Raw genomic sequence first — 13,321 nt, forward strand, 5'->3', positions numbered from 1 at the left:
ATCATCTGCCCTTAAATCATCTGGCACAGCATGTTGTTACAATTGTATGCCCTTAAATCATCTGGCACAGCATGTTGTTACAATCATCTGCCCTTAAATCGTCTGACACAGCATGTTGTTACAATCATCTGCCCTTAAATCGTCTGACACAGCATGTTGTTACAATCGTATGCCCTTAAATCGTTTGATACAGCATGTTGTTACAATCATCTGGCACATCATGTTGTTACAATCGTATTTCCTTAAAGCATCTGACACAGCATGTTGTTACAATCATCTGCCCTTAAATCGTCTGACACAGCATGTTGTTACAATCACCTGCCCTTAAATCGTCTGACACAGCATGTTACAATCGTATTCCCTTAAATCATCTGGCACAGCATGTTGTTACAATTGTATGCACTTAAATCATCTGGCACAGCATGTTTTTACAATCATCTGCCCTTAAATCATCTGGCACAGCATGTTGTTACAATCGTATGCCCTTAAATCATCTGGCACAGCATGTTGTTACAATCATCTGCCCTTAAATCGTCTGACACAGCATGTTGTTACAATCATCTGCCCTTAAATCGTCTGACACAGCATGTTGTTACAATCGTATGCCCTTAAATCGTTTGATACAGCATGTTGTTACAATCATCTGGCACATCATGTTGTTACAATCGTATTTCCTTAAAGCATCTGACACAGCATGTTGTTACAATCGTATGCCCTTAAATCATCTGGCACAGCATGTTGTTACAATCATCTGCCCTTAAATCGTCTGACACAGCATGTTGTTACAATCATCTGCCCTTAAATCATCTGGCACAGCATGTTTTTACAATCATCTGCCCTTAAATCATCTGGCACAGCATGTTGTTACAATTGTATGCCCTTAAATCATCTGGCACAGCATGTTGTTACAATCATCTGCCCTTAAATCGTCTGACACAGCATGTTGTTACAATCATCTGCCCTTAAATCGTCTGACACAGCATGTTGTTACAATCGTATGCCCTTAAATCGTCTGACACAGCATGTTGTTACAATCATCTGGCACATCATGTTGTTACAATCGTATTTCCTTAAAGCATCTGACACAGCATGTTGTTACAATCATCTGCCCTTAAATCGTCTGACACAGCATGTTGTTACAATCACCTGCCCTTAAATCGTCTGACACAGCATGTTGTTACAATCGTATTCCCTTAAATCATCTGGCACAGCATGTTGTTACAATTGTATGCACTTAAATCATCTGGCACAGCATGTTTTTACAATCATCTGCCCTTAAATCATCTGGCACATCATGTTGTTACAATCGTATGCCCTTAAATCGTCTGACACAGCATGTTGTTACAATCGTATGCCCTTAAATCCTCTGGCACAGCATGTTGTTACAATCATCTGCCCTTAAATCGTCTGACACAGCATGCTGTTACAATCCTCTGGCACAGCATGTTGTTACAATCATCTGCCCTTAAATCGTCTGACACAGCATGCTGTTACAATCGTCTGACACAGCATGCTGTTACAATCGTCTGACACAGCATGTTGTTAAATCATCTGCCCTTAAATCGTCTGCACAGCATGTTGTTACAATCGTCTGACACAGCATGTTGTTAAATCGTCTGACACAGCATGTTGTTACAATCGTCTGACACAGCATGTTTTTACAATCGTCTGACACAGCATATTGTTACAATTGTATGCCCTTAAATCCTCTGGCACAGCATGTTGTTACAATCGTATGCCCTGAAATCGTTTGACACAGCATGTTGTTACAATCGTATGCCCTTAAATCATCTGGCACAGCATGTTGTTACAATCGTATGCCCTTAAATCGTCTGGCACAGCATGTTGTTACAATTGTATGCCCTTAAATCGTCTGACACAGCATGTTGTTACAATTATTCACAATCAACAGGATCGACAATTATTTATTCGTTTACCGGCCTCGGTGGTTAGGCCATCGGTCTACAGGCTGGTAGGTACTGGGTTCAGATCCCAGTCAAGGTATGAATTTTTAATCCAGATACCGACTCCAAACCCCGAGAGTGCTCCGCAAGGCTCAATGGGTAGGTGTAAACCGCTTGCACCGACCAGTGATCCATAACTGGTTCAACAAAGGCCATGGTTTGGGCTATCCTGCCTGTGGGAAGTGCAAATAAAAGATCCCTTGCTGCCTGTCGTAAAAGAGTAGCCTATGTGGCGACAGCGGGTTTCCTCTAAAAACAAAAACACTGTCAGAATGACCATATGTTTGACATCCAATAGCCGATGATAAGATAAAAAAATCAGTGTGCTCTAGTGGCGTCATTAAATAAAACAAACTTTACTTTATTTATCTGTTTTTGCGTAACCAAATCTCCATCTATATCCACAATAAAAATAAATGAAAAATACATGTGAAAAGTTTTATCAGTCATTTATGTGAATAAATCTGAAGTTTGGAGTAGGGTTGGGTTTTGTTTTGTTGTTTTTTGTGGGTTTTTTAGAAATTGTCATTTTGTTAGCCATGATAGGTGTTAAATGCTACTCGAACATTGCTGCCATAAAAATTCATTTTTCTTTTTTGCTTTTGTTTTTTAGCCCTGGTCACTATAATGGCCAGCCAATGAACTTGGAAAATCCCCAAACTCCCCAAACTCCTCAACTGATGGAGCCGTTCTCCCCCACTACATCAGCCACATCGGTGTACGATAAGAGTCCGGGGTCGGTGCTCACGCAGCAAACACAGGACGAGTAAGTGGTCCACATTGTTGTCACATGTATTTCATTCATTTCAGCTTACCTTCGGGGCGGGATTTAATAAAGTCGGTTGCGTGCTCACTTGAGGTGCTTGCATTGCAGGATCGAGCCACCTCGATGCATCCATTCAGCTGATTGAGTTTTTTCTCTTTCCATCCAGTGCACCAAAGGCTGTGGTATGTACTTTCCTGTCTGTGGGAAAGTGCATATAAAAGATCCCTTGCTGCATCAGGAAGAATGTAGCGGGTTTCCTCTGATGACTACGAGTCAGAATTACCAAATGTTTGACATCCAATAGCTGATGAATAATTAATCAATGTGCTCCAGTGGTGTCAAACAAAACAATCTTCTTTTTTTCAACTTATTTTCGTGCCTATATCCAATTTAGGTTCAAGCACGCTGTGCTGGGCACACACACCTCGGCTATCTGGGCTGTCTGTCCAGGACAGTGGGTTAGTGGTTAGTAAGAGAGAAGAGGGTGTAGTGGACTTACACCTACTCATTGAGTCGTTAAAACTCATTCTGAGTGGTAGCCGGTACCGGGCTGCGAACCCTGTACCTACCAGCCTTACATGTATGTCCGATGGCTTAACCACGACACCACCGAGGCCAATGTCACATATAACTACAGGTTAGTGTTCACTGGTTTCATAATGATTCTTGACTGCATGGCATTACTACTGTCTGTATATGATTAATATTTCAATTAGCATCAAGGTTGCTACTTAAAGCTGCTATGAGGGGTGGGATGTAGTCCAGTGGTAAAGCACTCACCTGTTGTTCAGGGTGGGATGTAGTCCAGTGGTAAAGCACTCACCTGTTGTTCAGGGTGGGATGTAGTCCAGTGGTAAAGCACTCGCCTGTTGTTCAGGGTGGGATGTAGTCCAGTGGTAAAGCACTCACCTGTTGTTCAGGGTGGGATGTAGTCCAGTGGTAAAGCACTCACCTGTTGTTCAGGGTGGGATGTAGTCCAGTGGTAAAGCACTCGCCTGTTGTTCAGGGCGGAATGTAGTCCAGTGGTAAAGCACTCACCTGTTGTTCAGGACGGAATGTAGTCCAGTGGTAAAGCACTCACCTGTTGTTCAGGGTGGGATGTAGTCCAGTGGTAAAGCACTCGCCTGTTGTTCAGGGCGGAATGTAGTCCAGTGGTAAAGCACTCACCTGTTGTTCAGGGCGGAATGTAGTCCAGTGGTAAAGCACTCACCTGTTGTTCAGGGTGGGATGTAGTCCAGTGGTAAAGCACTCACCTGTTGTTCAGGGTGGAATGTAGTCCAGTGGTAAAGCACTCACCTGTTGTTCAGGGTGGGATGTAGTCCAGTGGTAAAGCACTCGCCTGTTGTTCAGGGCGGAATGTAGTCCAGTGGTAAAGCACTCACCTGTTGTTCAGGGTGGGATGTAGTCCAGTGGTAAAGCACTCGCCTGTTGTTCAGGACGGAATGTAGTCCGTAAAGCACTCAATGTAGTCCAGTGGTAAAGCACTCACCTGTTGTTCAGGACGGAATGTAGTCCAGTGGTAAAGCACTCACCTGTTGTTCAGGGTGGAATGTAGTCCAGTGGTAAAGCACTCACCTGTTGTTCAGGACGGAATGTAGTCCAGTGGTAAAGCACTCACCTGTTGTTCAGGGTGGAATGTAGTCCAGTGGTAAAGCACTCACCTGTTGTTCAGGGTGGAATGTAGTCCAGTGGTAAAGCACTCACCTGTTGTTCAGGACGGAATGTAGTCCAGTGGTAAAGCACTCACCTGTTGTTCAGGACGGAATGTAGTCCAGTGGTAAAGCACTCGCCTGTTGTTCAGGGTGGGATGTAGTCCAGTGGTAAAGCACTCACCTGTTGTTCAGGGTGGAATGTAGTCCAGTGGTAAAGCACTCGCCTGTTGTTCAGGACGGAATGTAGTCCAGTGGTAAAGCACTCGCCTGTTGTTCAGGGTGGGATGTAGTCCAGTGGTAAAGCACTCGCCTGTTGTTCAGGGCGGAATGTAGTCCAGTGGTAAAGCACTCACCTGTTGTTCAGGACGGAATGTAGTCCAGTGGTAAAGCACTCACCTGTTGTTCAGGGTGGAATGTAGTCCAGTGGTAAAGCACTCACCTGTTGTTCAGGACGGAATGTAGTCCAGTGGTAAAGCACTCGCCTGTTGTTCAGGGTGGAATGTAGTCCAGTGGTAAAGCACTCACCTGTTGTTCAGGACGGAATGTAGTCCAGTGGTAAAGCACTCACCTGTTGTTCAGGGTGGAATGTAGTCCAGTGGTAAAGCACTCACCTGTTGTTCAGGGTGGGATGTAGTCCAGTGGTAAAGCACTCACCTGTTGTTCAGGGCGGAATGTAGTCCAGTGGTAAAGCACTCACCTGTTGTTCAGGGTGGAATGTAGTCCAGTGGTAAAGCACTCACCTGTTGTTCAGGGTGGGATGTAGTCCAGTGGTAAAGCACTCACCTGTTGTTCAGGGTGGAATGTAGTCCAGTGGTAAAGCACTCACCTGTTGTTCAGGGCGGAATGTAGTCCAGTGGTGTTGTTCAGGGTGGGATGTAGTCCAGTGGTGTTGTTCAGGGTGGAATGTAGTCCAGTGGTAAAGCACTCACCTGTTGTTCAGGACGGAATGTAGTCCAGTGGTAAAGCACTCACCTGTTGTTCAGGGTGGAATGTAGTCCAGTGGTAAAGCACTCACCTGTTGTTCAGGACGGAATGTAGTCCAGTGGTAAAGCACTCACCTGTTGTTCAGGGTGGAATGTAGTCCAGTGGTAAAGCACTCGCCTGTTGTTCAGGGTGGAATGTAGTCCAGTGGTAAAGCACTCACCTGTTGTTCAGGACGGAATGTAGTCCAGTGGTAAAGCACTCACCTGTTGTTCAGGACGGAATGTAGTCCAGTGGTAAAGCACTCACCTGTTGTTCAGGGTGGGATGTAGTCCAGTGGTAAAGCACTCACCTGTTGTTCAGGGTGGAATGTAGTCCAGTGGTAAAGCACTCACCTGTTGTTCAGGGCGGAATGTAGTCCAGTGGTAAAGCACTCGCCTGTTGTTCAGGGTGGGATGTAGTCCAGTGGTAAAGCACTCGCCTGTTGTTCAGGGTGGGATGTAGTCCAGTGGTAAAGCACTCACCTGTTGTTCAGGACGGAATGTAGTCCAGTGGTAAAGCACTCACCTGTTGTTCAGGGTGGGATGTAGTCCAGTGGTAAAGCACTCGCCTGTTGTTCAGGACGGAATGTAGTCCAGTGGTAAAGCACTCACCTGTTGTTCAGGGTGGAATGTAGTCCAGTGGTAAAGCACTCACCTGTTGTTCAGGTGGAATGTAGTCCAGTGGTAAAGCACTCACCTGTTGTTCAGGGTGGAATGTAGTCCAGTGGTAAAGCACTCACCTGTTGTTCAGGGTGGAATGTAGTCCAGTGGTAAAGCACTCACCTGTTGTTCAGGGTGGAATGTAGTCCAGTGGTAAAGCACTCGCCTGTTGTTCAGGGTGGAATGTAGTCCAGTGGTAAAGCACTCACCTGTTGTTCAGGGTGGGATGTAGTCCAGTGGTAAAGCACTCACCTGTTGTTCAGGGTGGAATGTAGTCCAGTGGTAAAGCACTCACCTGTTGTTCAGGGTGGAATGTAGTCCAGTGGTAAAGCACTCACCTGTTGTTCAGGGTGGGATGTAGTCCAGTGGTAAAGCACTCACCTGTTGTTCAGGGTGGGATGTAGTCCAGTGGTAAAGCACTCACCTGTTGTTCAGGACGGAATGTAGTCCAGTGGTGTTGTTCAGGGTGGAATGTAGTCCAGTGGTAAAGCACTCACCTGTTGTTCAGGGCGGAATGTAGTCCAGTGGTGTTGTTCAGGGTGGGATGTAGTCCAGTGGTGTTGTTCAGGGTGGAATGTAGTCCAGTGGTAAAGCACTCACCTGTTGTTCAGGGCGGAATGTAGTCCAGTGGTAAAGCACTTGCCTGATGCGCCGTTAGTTTGGGATCAATCCTCTTTGCTGAGCCCATGGGCTATTTCTCGTATCAGCCAGTGCACCAGGACTGGTATATCAAAGGTCATGGTATGCACTATCCTGTCTGTGGGCTGGTGCATATAATGATCCTTTGCTACTAATGGAAAAATGTTGCGGGTTTCCTCTCTAAGACTGTCTATAAAATTTACCAAATGTTTGACAACCAATAGTCAAGGGCGGGACATAGTCCAGTGGTAAAGCGTTCGATCTGTTGGGCTATTTTTTGCTCCAACCAGTGCACCATGAGTGGTATATCAAAGGCCGTGGTATGTGCTATCTTGTCTGTGGGATGGTGCATGTAAAAGATGCCTTGCTGCTAGTCAAAAAGAGTAGCCCATTAAGTAGTGACAGCGGGTTTCTTCTCTCAATATCTTTGTGGTCCTTAACCATATGTTGGACGCCATATAACTTTAAATAAAATGTGTTGAGTGCGTCGTTAAATAAACCATTTCCTTCCTTCCTTCCTTCAAAGGTGTTATGAGGGGTGTAATGTAGCCCAGTGGTAAAGCACTCTCCTGTTGCAATCGGTTTGGGAATCAATCCCCTTCAGTGAGCCCACAACTGGTATATCAAAGGCTGTGGTATGTGCTATCCTGTCTGTGGGATGTTGCATATAAAAGATTCCTTGCTGCTAATGGAAAAATGTAATGGGTTTCCTCTCTAAGACTGTAAAATCTACTAAATGTTTGATATCCAATGGTCGATGCGAGTGCTCTAGTGGTGTCGTTAAAAAAAATTGTTTTAACTTTGTTCACTTTGTTGTCTGTAATTCAAAATTACATGTTTGTGTGTTATTAGTGTTTGTTACACTAAATAATGAATGATGTTATCATCAACAGGTGTGTAAGAATTGATTGTAATCTCCATTCAATGAGATATAAATCATATATGACCCCTAAAAACTAATGATATATTCTTTTATTTGTTTTCAGTCCGATGCAGGGTGACCTGGAAGATTTCTACCTGTTCTCCACAGACTACGCACCTGAGGACATCCAGAGCATCAACGTGAACGAGCTGATTTACCAGACGAACAACACGTGAAGTGAACGTGAAGTTTTACTTCTTGTACAGATGTATCATAAAGATTGTAATTTGATAGACGGTTGGCTTGAAGTTAAATTATATGCCAAGACGATTCTCGTTTTACAGTCATTCACATCTTTTAGATCTGTTTTGTTACATTTGAATCAGACACAGTGGTGTGTCATTCTGGTTCCCCCATACACAAGATTTCTTGTAGACAACCAGGTATATACTGGGGGGTTTGATCCAAGAGGTGGGAGTTGGAGGTGTGTATCCTTTCCTCAACCAGTGTGTACTGTTGCCATGTATATGTATATGAACAGGTGTTGGCTATACTGTTGCCATGTATATATTATCAGCTTGGTAATGTGTAATTACAGGTGTATATCATCTAGGTGGCATGTACTATTACTAGGTATATATCAACCAGCTGGTGTATACTATTACCAGGTATCTATCAACCAGCTGGTGTGTACTATTACCAGGTATATATCAACCAGCTATTGTATACTATAACTAGGTATCTATCAACCAGCTGGTGTATACTATTACCAGGTATGTATCAACTAGCTGGTGTGTACTTTTACCAGGTATATATCAACCAGCTGGTGTGTACTATTACCAGGTATATATCAACCAGCTGGTGTGTACTATTACCAGGTATATATCAACCAGCTGGTGTGTACTATTACCAGGTATATATCAACCAGCTGGTGTATACGATTACCAGGTATCTATCAGCCAGCTGGTGTATACTATCACCAAGTTTATATCAACCAGCTGGTGTATACTATGACCAGGTATATATCAACCAGCTGGTGTATACTATGACCAGGTATATATCAACTAGCTGGTGTGTACTTTTACCAGGTATATATTAACTCATCTGGTGTGTACTTTTACCAGGTATATATCAACCAGCTGGTGTGTACTATTACCAGGTTTATATCAACCAGCTGGTGTGTACTATTACCAGGTATATATCAACCAGCTGGTGTGTACTATTACCAGGTATATATCAACCAGCTGGTGTGTACTATTACCAGGTATATATCAACCAGCTGGTGTATACTGTTATAGTGATTTCCCTAGAAATTAGGCAAGGCATGGTAGACAAAACACTTTTGGGGCATTTTTACCATTTTCGGGGCACTTGTTTTTCATTAAAAATACACAATAAAATAAACATTAATGTAATTTATGTGCTTGCTTTAATAAATGAATGGCAAAAGATATAAAAGGCATATTTTATTAATTAATAATACCATTTTGGATGTTTTATAAAGGCAATTTTAGAATTAATTACTGAAAAAGGTTTGTTTAATCTCAGGGCAGCATGGCACTGGTTGAGGCAAGATGGTGCTAGACTGTTGAGGCATGGTGCTGCACCATGCTAAAATAAGCTAGGGAAAACACTACTGTTACCAGGTATATATCAAGAAGGCTTTAATACTTTGAGGCTCTTATATTGTATATGAGAAGGATTGTTTTGATGTGCTGTCCTTTTTTTCATTTCATCCGTCCAGGAGCATGTCTTATCTAGCGAAAACCTTCCAGACTTCATGTGGTAGTTTAATCGTGGGTCTAATTTTACAAAGCAATCCTAGAACCAAGTTCACGTTTAGCTTAGTTTAATCTGATCTTTGCGTTAAGATCTCTTCGTACAATGTTAAGATCTCTTCGTAAAATGTGTGCTGGTGGTATCCTTAAACAAAACAAGCTGTTGTTTCTTTAGAACAAACATTTCAACGAGTGAAAATCGGGTTTGGTAGAAATGAGAGAGTATTTGCTTCAGTTTTAATATAAAATTATGTGCTGTAAGCTTTTTAAAGCCACTGACCCTAGTCTGTGAGACATATTACTTTATGAAAATAACAAACTTATTACTTTACACATCACTTTTATACTAGCATTGTCCTACATAAAGTAATTTTATAAATTAATCATTTTAGATCCATTAAGTTGCATTTTCTCTGAAACTTGCATAAGTACATAGGCATACAGTCTCACATGTTTGTGTGTGTGTGTGGGGGGGGGGGGGGGGGGGGGGGGGGGGCAGACTCATTTCTGCCCGAATGAAATGAAATGCCAGAATCTGGATAACAACGTTTATTCATATTAGCATTACTGCCAAACAGCTATATAGGGTTGCTAATGAATCCCTGCACATTTTGGCTTGGATTACAACTAATATTGTGGGTAGAACGATGGAAGTACATGGTGAAATGTTTTCAGACCAGCTAATTTTTCCCGAATATCTCTGTTGTTTTTACCTGAATTTGACGATTTTCTCCAGCACTTGGGTGACAGTTGCCCCTCCTGACACCCCTCCCCTCCTGTATCATACACTTGCATTGATATATCACTTGCTAGATGGTGCTTCTATTTCTCGTATTGCTAGACATAATTTATTGCCAAACATACAAAGATACGTTTTATTGTATGTACAATAATTGTATGCACAAAGTACTATACAGCTACCAATTGTACATTGATAAGATTTTAACTGTATATACTGTTGGAGTGTATCAATCAGGAGTTTCTATATATACTATTACAAAGTATATATGAAGAGTTCAGGTGCAAAAACCGATAACGCCATTTTATTTAACAAACCGACTTCTACTATCATTACTCAGTTCAAGGCGTTATGTTCTGGTTTTTATAGCGTTTTTTGAAATTCTGCCCTTTATTTACTTTACTTATTTCAACTTAAGATCGCCCATTGTGGACGTGATATGTTTTACATAGAAAGCATAACAAAAAAAACCTGTTTTGCAGAAAATTACTCATTTCAAAATGGATTTATTGGTTTTTGCACCTGAACTCTTCATATATAGAAACATGGTTTTGTAAATACTGACAAAGAGTTTTTATTGTACTTTCAACAATATTCCCTCCTCGTATTCATAGGAATATGGTTTTGTAAATACTGACAAAGAATTTTTATTGTACTGTTAACAATATTCCCTCTTCATATTACAACATGTCTGGATTAAGTTGTCTTTGGTGCCCCCAAACTTGTCAGCCAGTGTTGCTCCATCCGGCAATGCTTTAACATTGCTATGTAGTACAGAGGGCAACACTCGGGTCAAGTTTTACATGGACAGTCATCTGTGTCTGCCAGTTTCAGGTGGAGACTGGTGATGGCATTGACCAGTCTGTAGTCTGAATATTTCTGCAGGTCATTAAATGAAGCTTAAAAGACGAGTTCCTAAACAAGGAATTCTTTTAGTAGAAGCAAGAGACTGTTTTTGAAATAATGTCTTTTACTGAAAGCTAGTAGTTTCATGACTCTAAAAGTGAAAGTAGGTGATTAACTTTTTGATTAGGTGTTAGTTTAATATTATTCTCACAAATTTTACTTCAAACACAGAAGTTTTATTTGTTTTCTTATCCAGGAAAAAGGTGTGACTAGTTTTTAAACTGCTATAGTGTGCATGGAACTGGCTGTTTCTAAGCATATTATATAAATAACCCAGCTCACGTGTTATTGATAGAAGAACTGCTTTTTGTAAGACTTGTGAAGTATTTTGTGTATACTGTGATTAGCAGGGGCCCAATTCATTAAACTGTAGCAACTTTGCGATCTCTTGCATTGAAAATACTCTAATGATGGTGTCATGTTGCATAAGATACATGTAGCATAAGAGACATTTATGAATTGGGGGCCCTGACCTGGTGCTTATAAAACTCTTTATTAGAGTCTGAGACACCAGTGTCATGACAACGCCATACACATTGTATGTCAGTGACATCATTAGAGATTGAGTCTGGACACTAAAAGTTTTATAAGCAGGGCCCAGGTGTCTTTTAATAATTAAAGGTGCCAGAAGAGGTGTAGTAGAAGTATTTTATTAGTGCTAAACCTAGCTGATTTATTTATTGTCAAGAAAAATGTGTGAGGAATTTTGTTTTTTTAAACTGTACAATAATGTTGATGTTCTGCCATGGTTATAAATTATGTTACAGCAATGATCATGATAAAACCCAGCTGCATAATGTAAATAAAGATGTAATCGTACCAATGTGTGTTGTGTTCGCCATGTCAAGTTGTGTCTTAATGTTTGTCTTAATTCAACTGACCAGCTTCGGTGGCACCGTGGTTAGGCCATCGGTCTACAGGCTGGGTTAGGATCCCAGTCGAGGCATGGGATTTTTAATCCAGATACCGACTTCAAACCCAAAGTGAGTGCTCCGCAAGGCTCATTGGGAAGGTGTAAAAGCACTTGCACCGACCAGTGATCCATAACTGGTTCAACAAAGGCCATGGTTTGTGCTATCCTGCCTGTGGGAAGTGCAAATAAAAGATCCCTTGCTGCCTGTCATAAAAGAGTAGCATATGTGGCGACAGCGGGTTTCCTCTAAAAAAAACAGTGTCACAATGACCATATGTTTGACGTCCAATAGCCGATGATAAGATAAAAAATCAATGTGCTCTAGTGGCGTCGTTAAATAAAACAAACTTTACTTTTTTTTAATTCAACTGATTTTATGTTTTTTAATCAGTCAGATAACATGCCTGGTTAATTAAAGTTTGTTTTAATTTATTCATTTATAGTTATTTTCGTACACGTACATCATCTGTCCAGGACAGTGCGTTAGTGAGAGAGAAATCAGTGTAGATAGATGCCTTACAACCTGCCCATTGAGTCGTCAAACTGGCTCTGGGTGGAAGCCGGTACCGAGAGGGGAACGCATGTCGTGTGTTTGATTGCTTAACCTCTACACCACCGTTTAATACTGTTTTACTGTTGATATATCAATTGTGGGATACTAGTACTGCTTTTGATTGGAGGGGCGGGGAAGGTGGTGCCTAATCAGTCGACCAAAGACAAAGGGATTCCATCCTAGGACCAAAGCATCTCAGGTGAGCACTCTACCCTCCTGCCTACCATTGCCTCTCCAGATTTCTCACGTTTGGTTGGGCTGGGAATGGCGCAGAATAGATATCGACAGCCAACAGTTTAGTCGCCTGTTTGATTCCAGAATGTTTATTGCTTTCTTTTAGGCTTTCTTTTTTCCTTATTAGAAACAATATCCAACCATTAAAGGGATTATCATGGCATTGCTGCATTGTAAGACATTTTCGTAATATTGTAAGTAGCCCAAAAGTATTTGGTATCCACATAATTTCGTACGTACGAAAAAAAATTACATATACTGATGGCCATAGAAAACGCAGAACTCATTTATTTGGCTCATAGGTTTTTTTTTTTGGAGATGCAGTCTGAAATATAGGGTAGAATGAATGCAACGGGGTGGAAGGTCACGTCAAATCGTACTTTGTGCATGTTATTGTTCGGAAGTAGAATTCTTGAAAATCTCAAAAACGCACGTGCAAGTCATACCACTGGCACCCTACAGTACCAGTTCTACGGTTATAAAACCTGGAAATTGAGTTATCAGATTCACATATTGTGATCGACCTCAGGTTAATGCAACGACGTTCGCGATGCCACGACTTTCTGGCAATGAGAGGGAACGAGCCAGAGGATGGCTTAAAGCCGGCTTGTCGGCAAGGGAAGTGGCCCGTAGATTAATTTGCCACAACTCAACGATTGTGAGACTGCAACACACGTAATCGACCCTGCCCTG

General features: G+C 42.0%; 1 protein-coding gene across 1 annotated transcript in view; it reads left to right on the plus strand.

Annotated features, from left to right (window-relative positions):
• Positions 1-7,800, plus strand: part of LOC121370464 (signal transducer and activator of transcription 5B-like) — a 48,815-nt gene extending 41,015 nt beyond the window's left edge. Inside the window, exons 21-22 of the mRNA XM_041495718.1 lie at positions 2,578-2,730; positions 7,630-7,800. Of these exons, the coding sequence (XP_041351652.1) occupies positions 2,578-2,730; positions 7,630-7,741 (265 nt within the window). The 3' untranslated portion in view covers positions 7,742-7,800. The remainder of the gene's footprint in view (positions 1-2,577; positions 2,731-7,629) is intronic.
• Positions 7,801-13,321: the final 5,521 nt, after the last annotated feature.

This window comes from Gigantopelta aegis, chromosome 1, assembly GCF_016097555.1.
Source record: "Gigantopelta aegis isolate Gae_Host chromosome 1, Gae_host_genome, whole genome shotgun sequence".
Classification (NCBI taxonomy): Eukaryota; Metazoa; Mollusca; class Gastropoda; order Neomphalida; family Peltospiridae; genus Gigantopelta; species Gigantopelta aegis.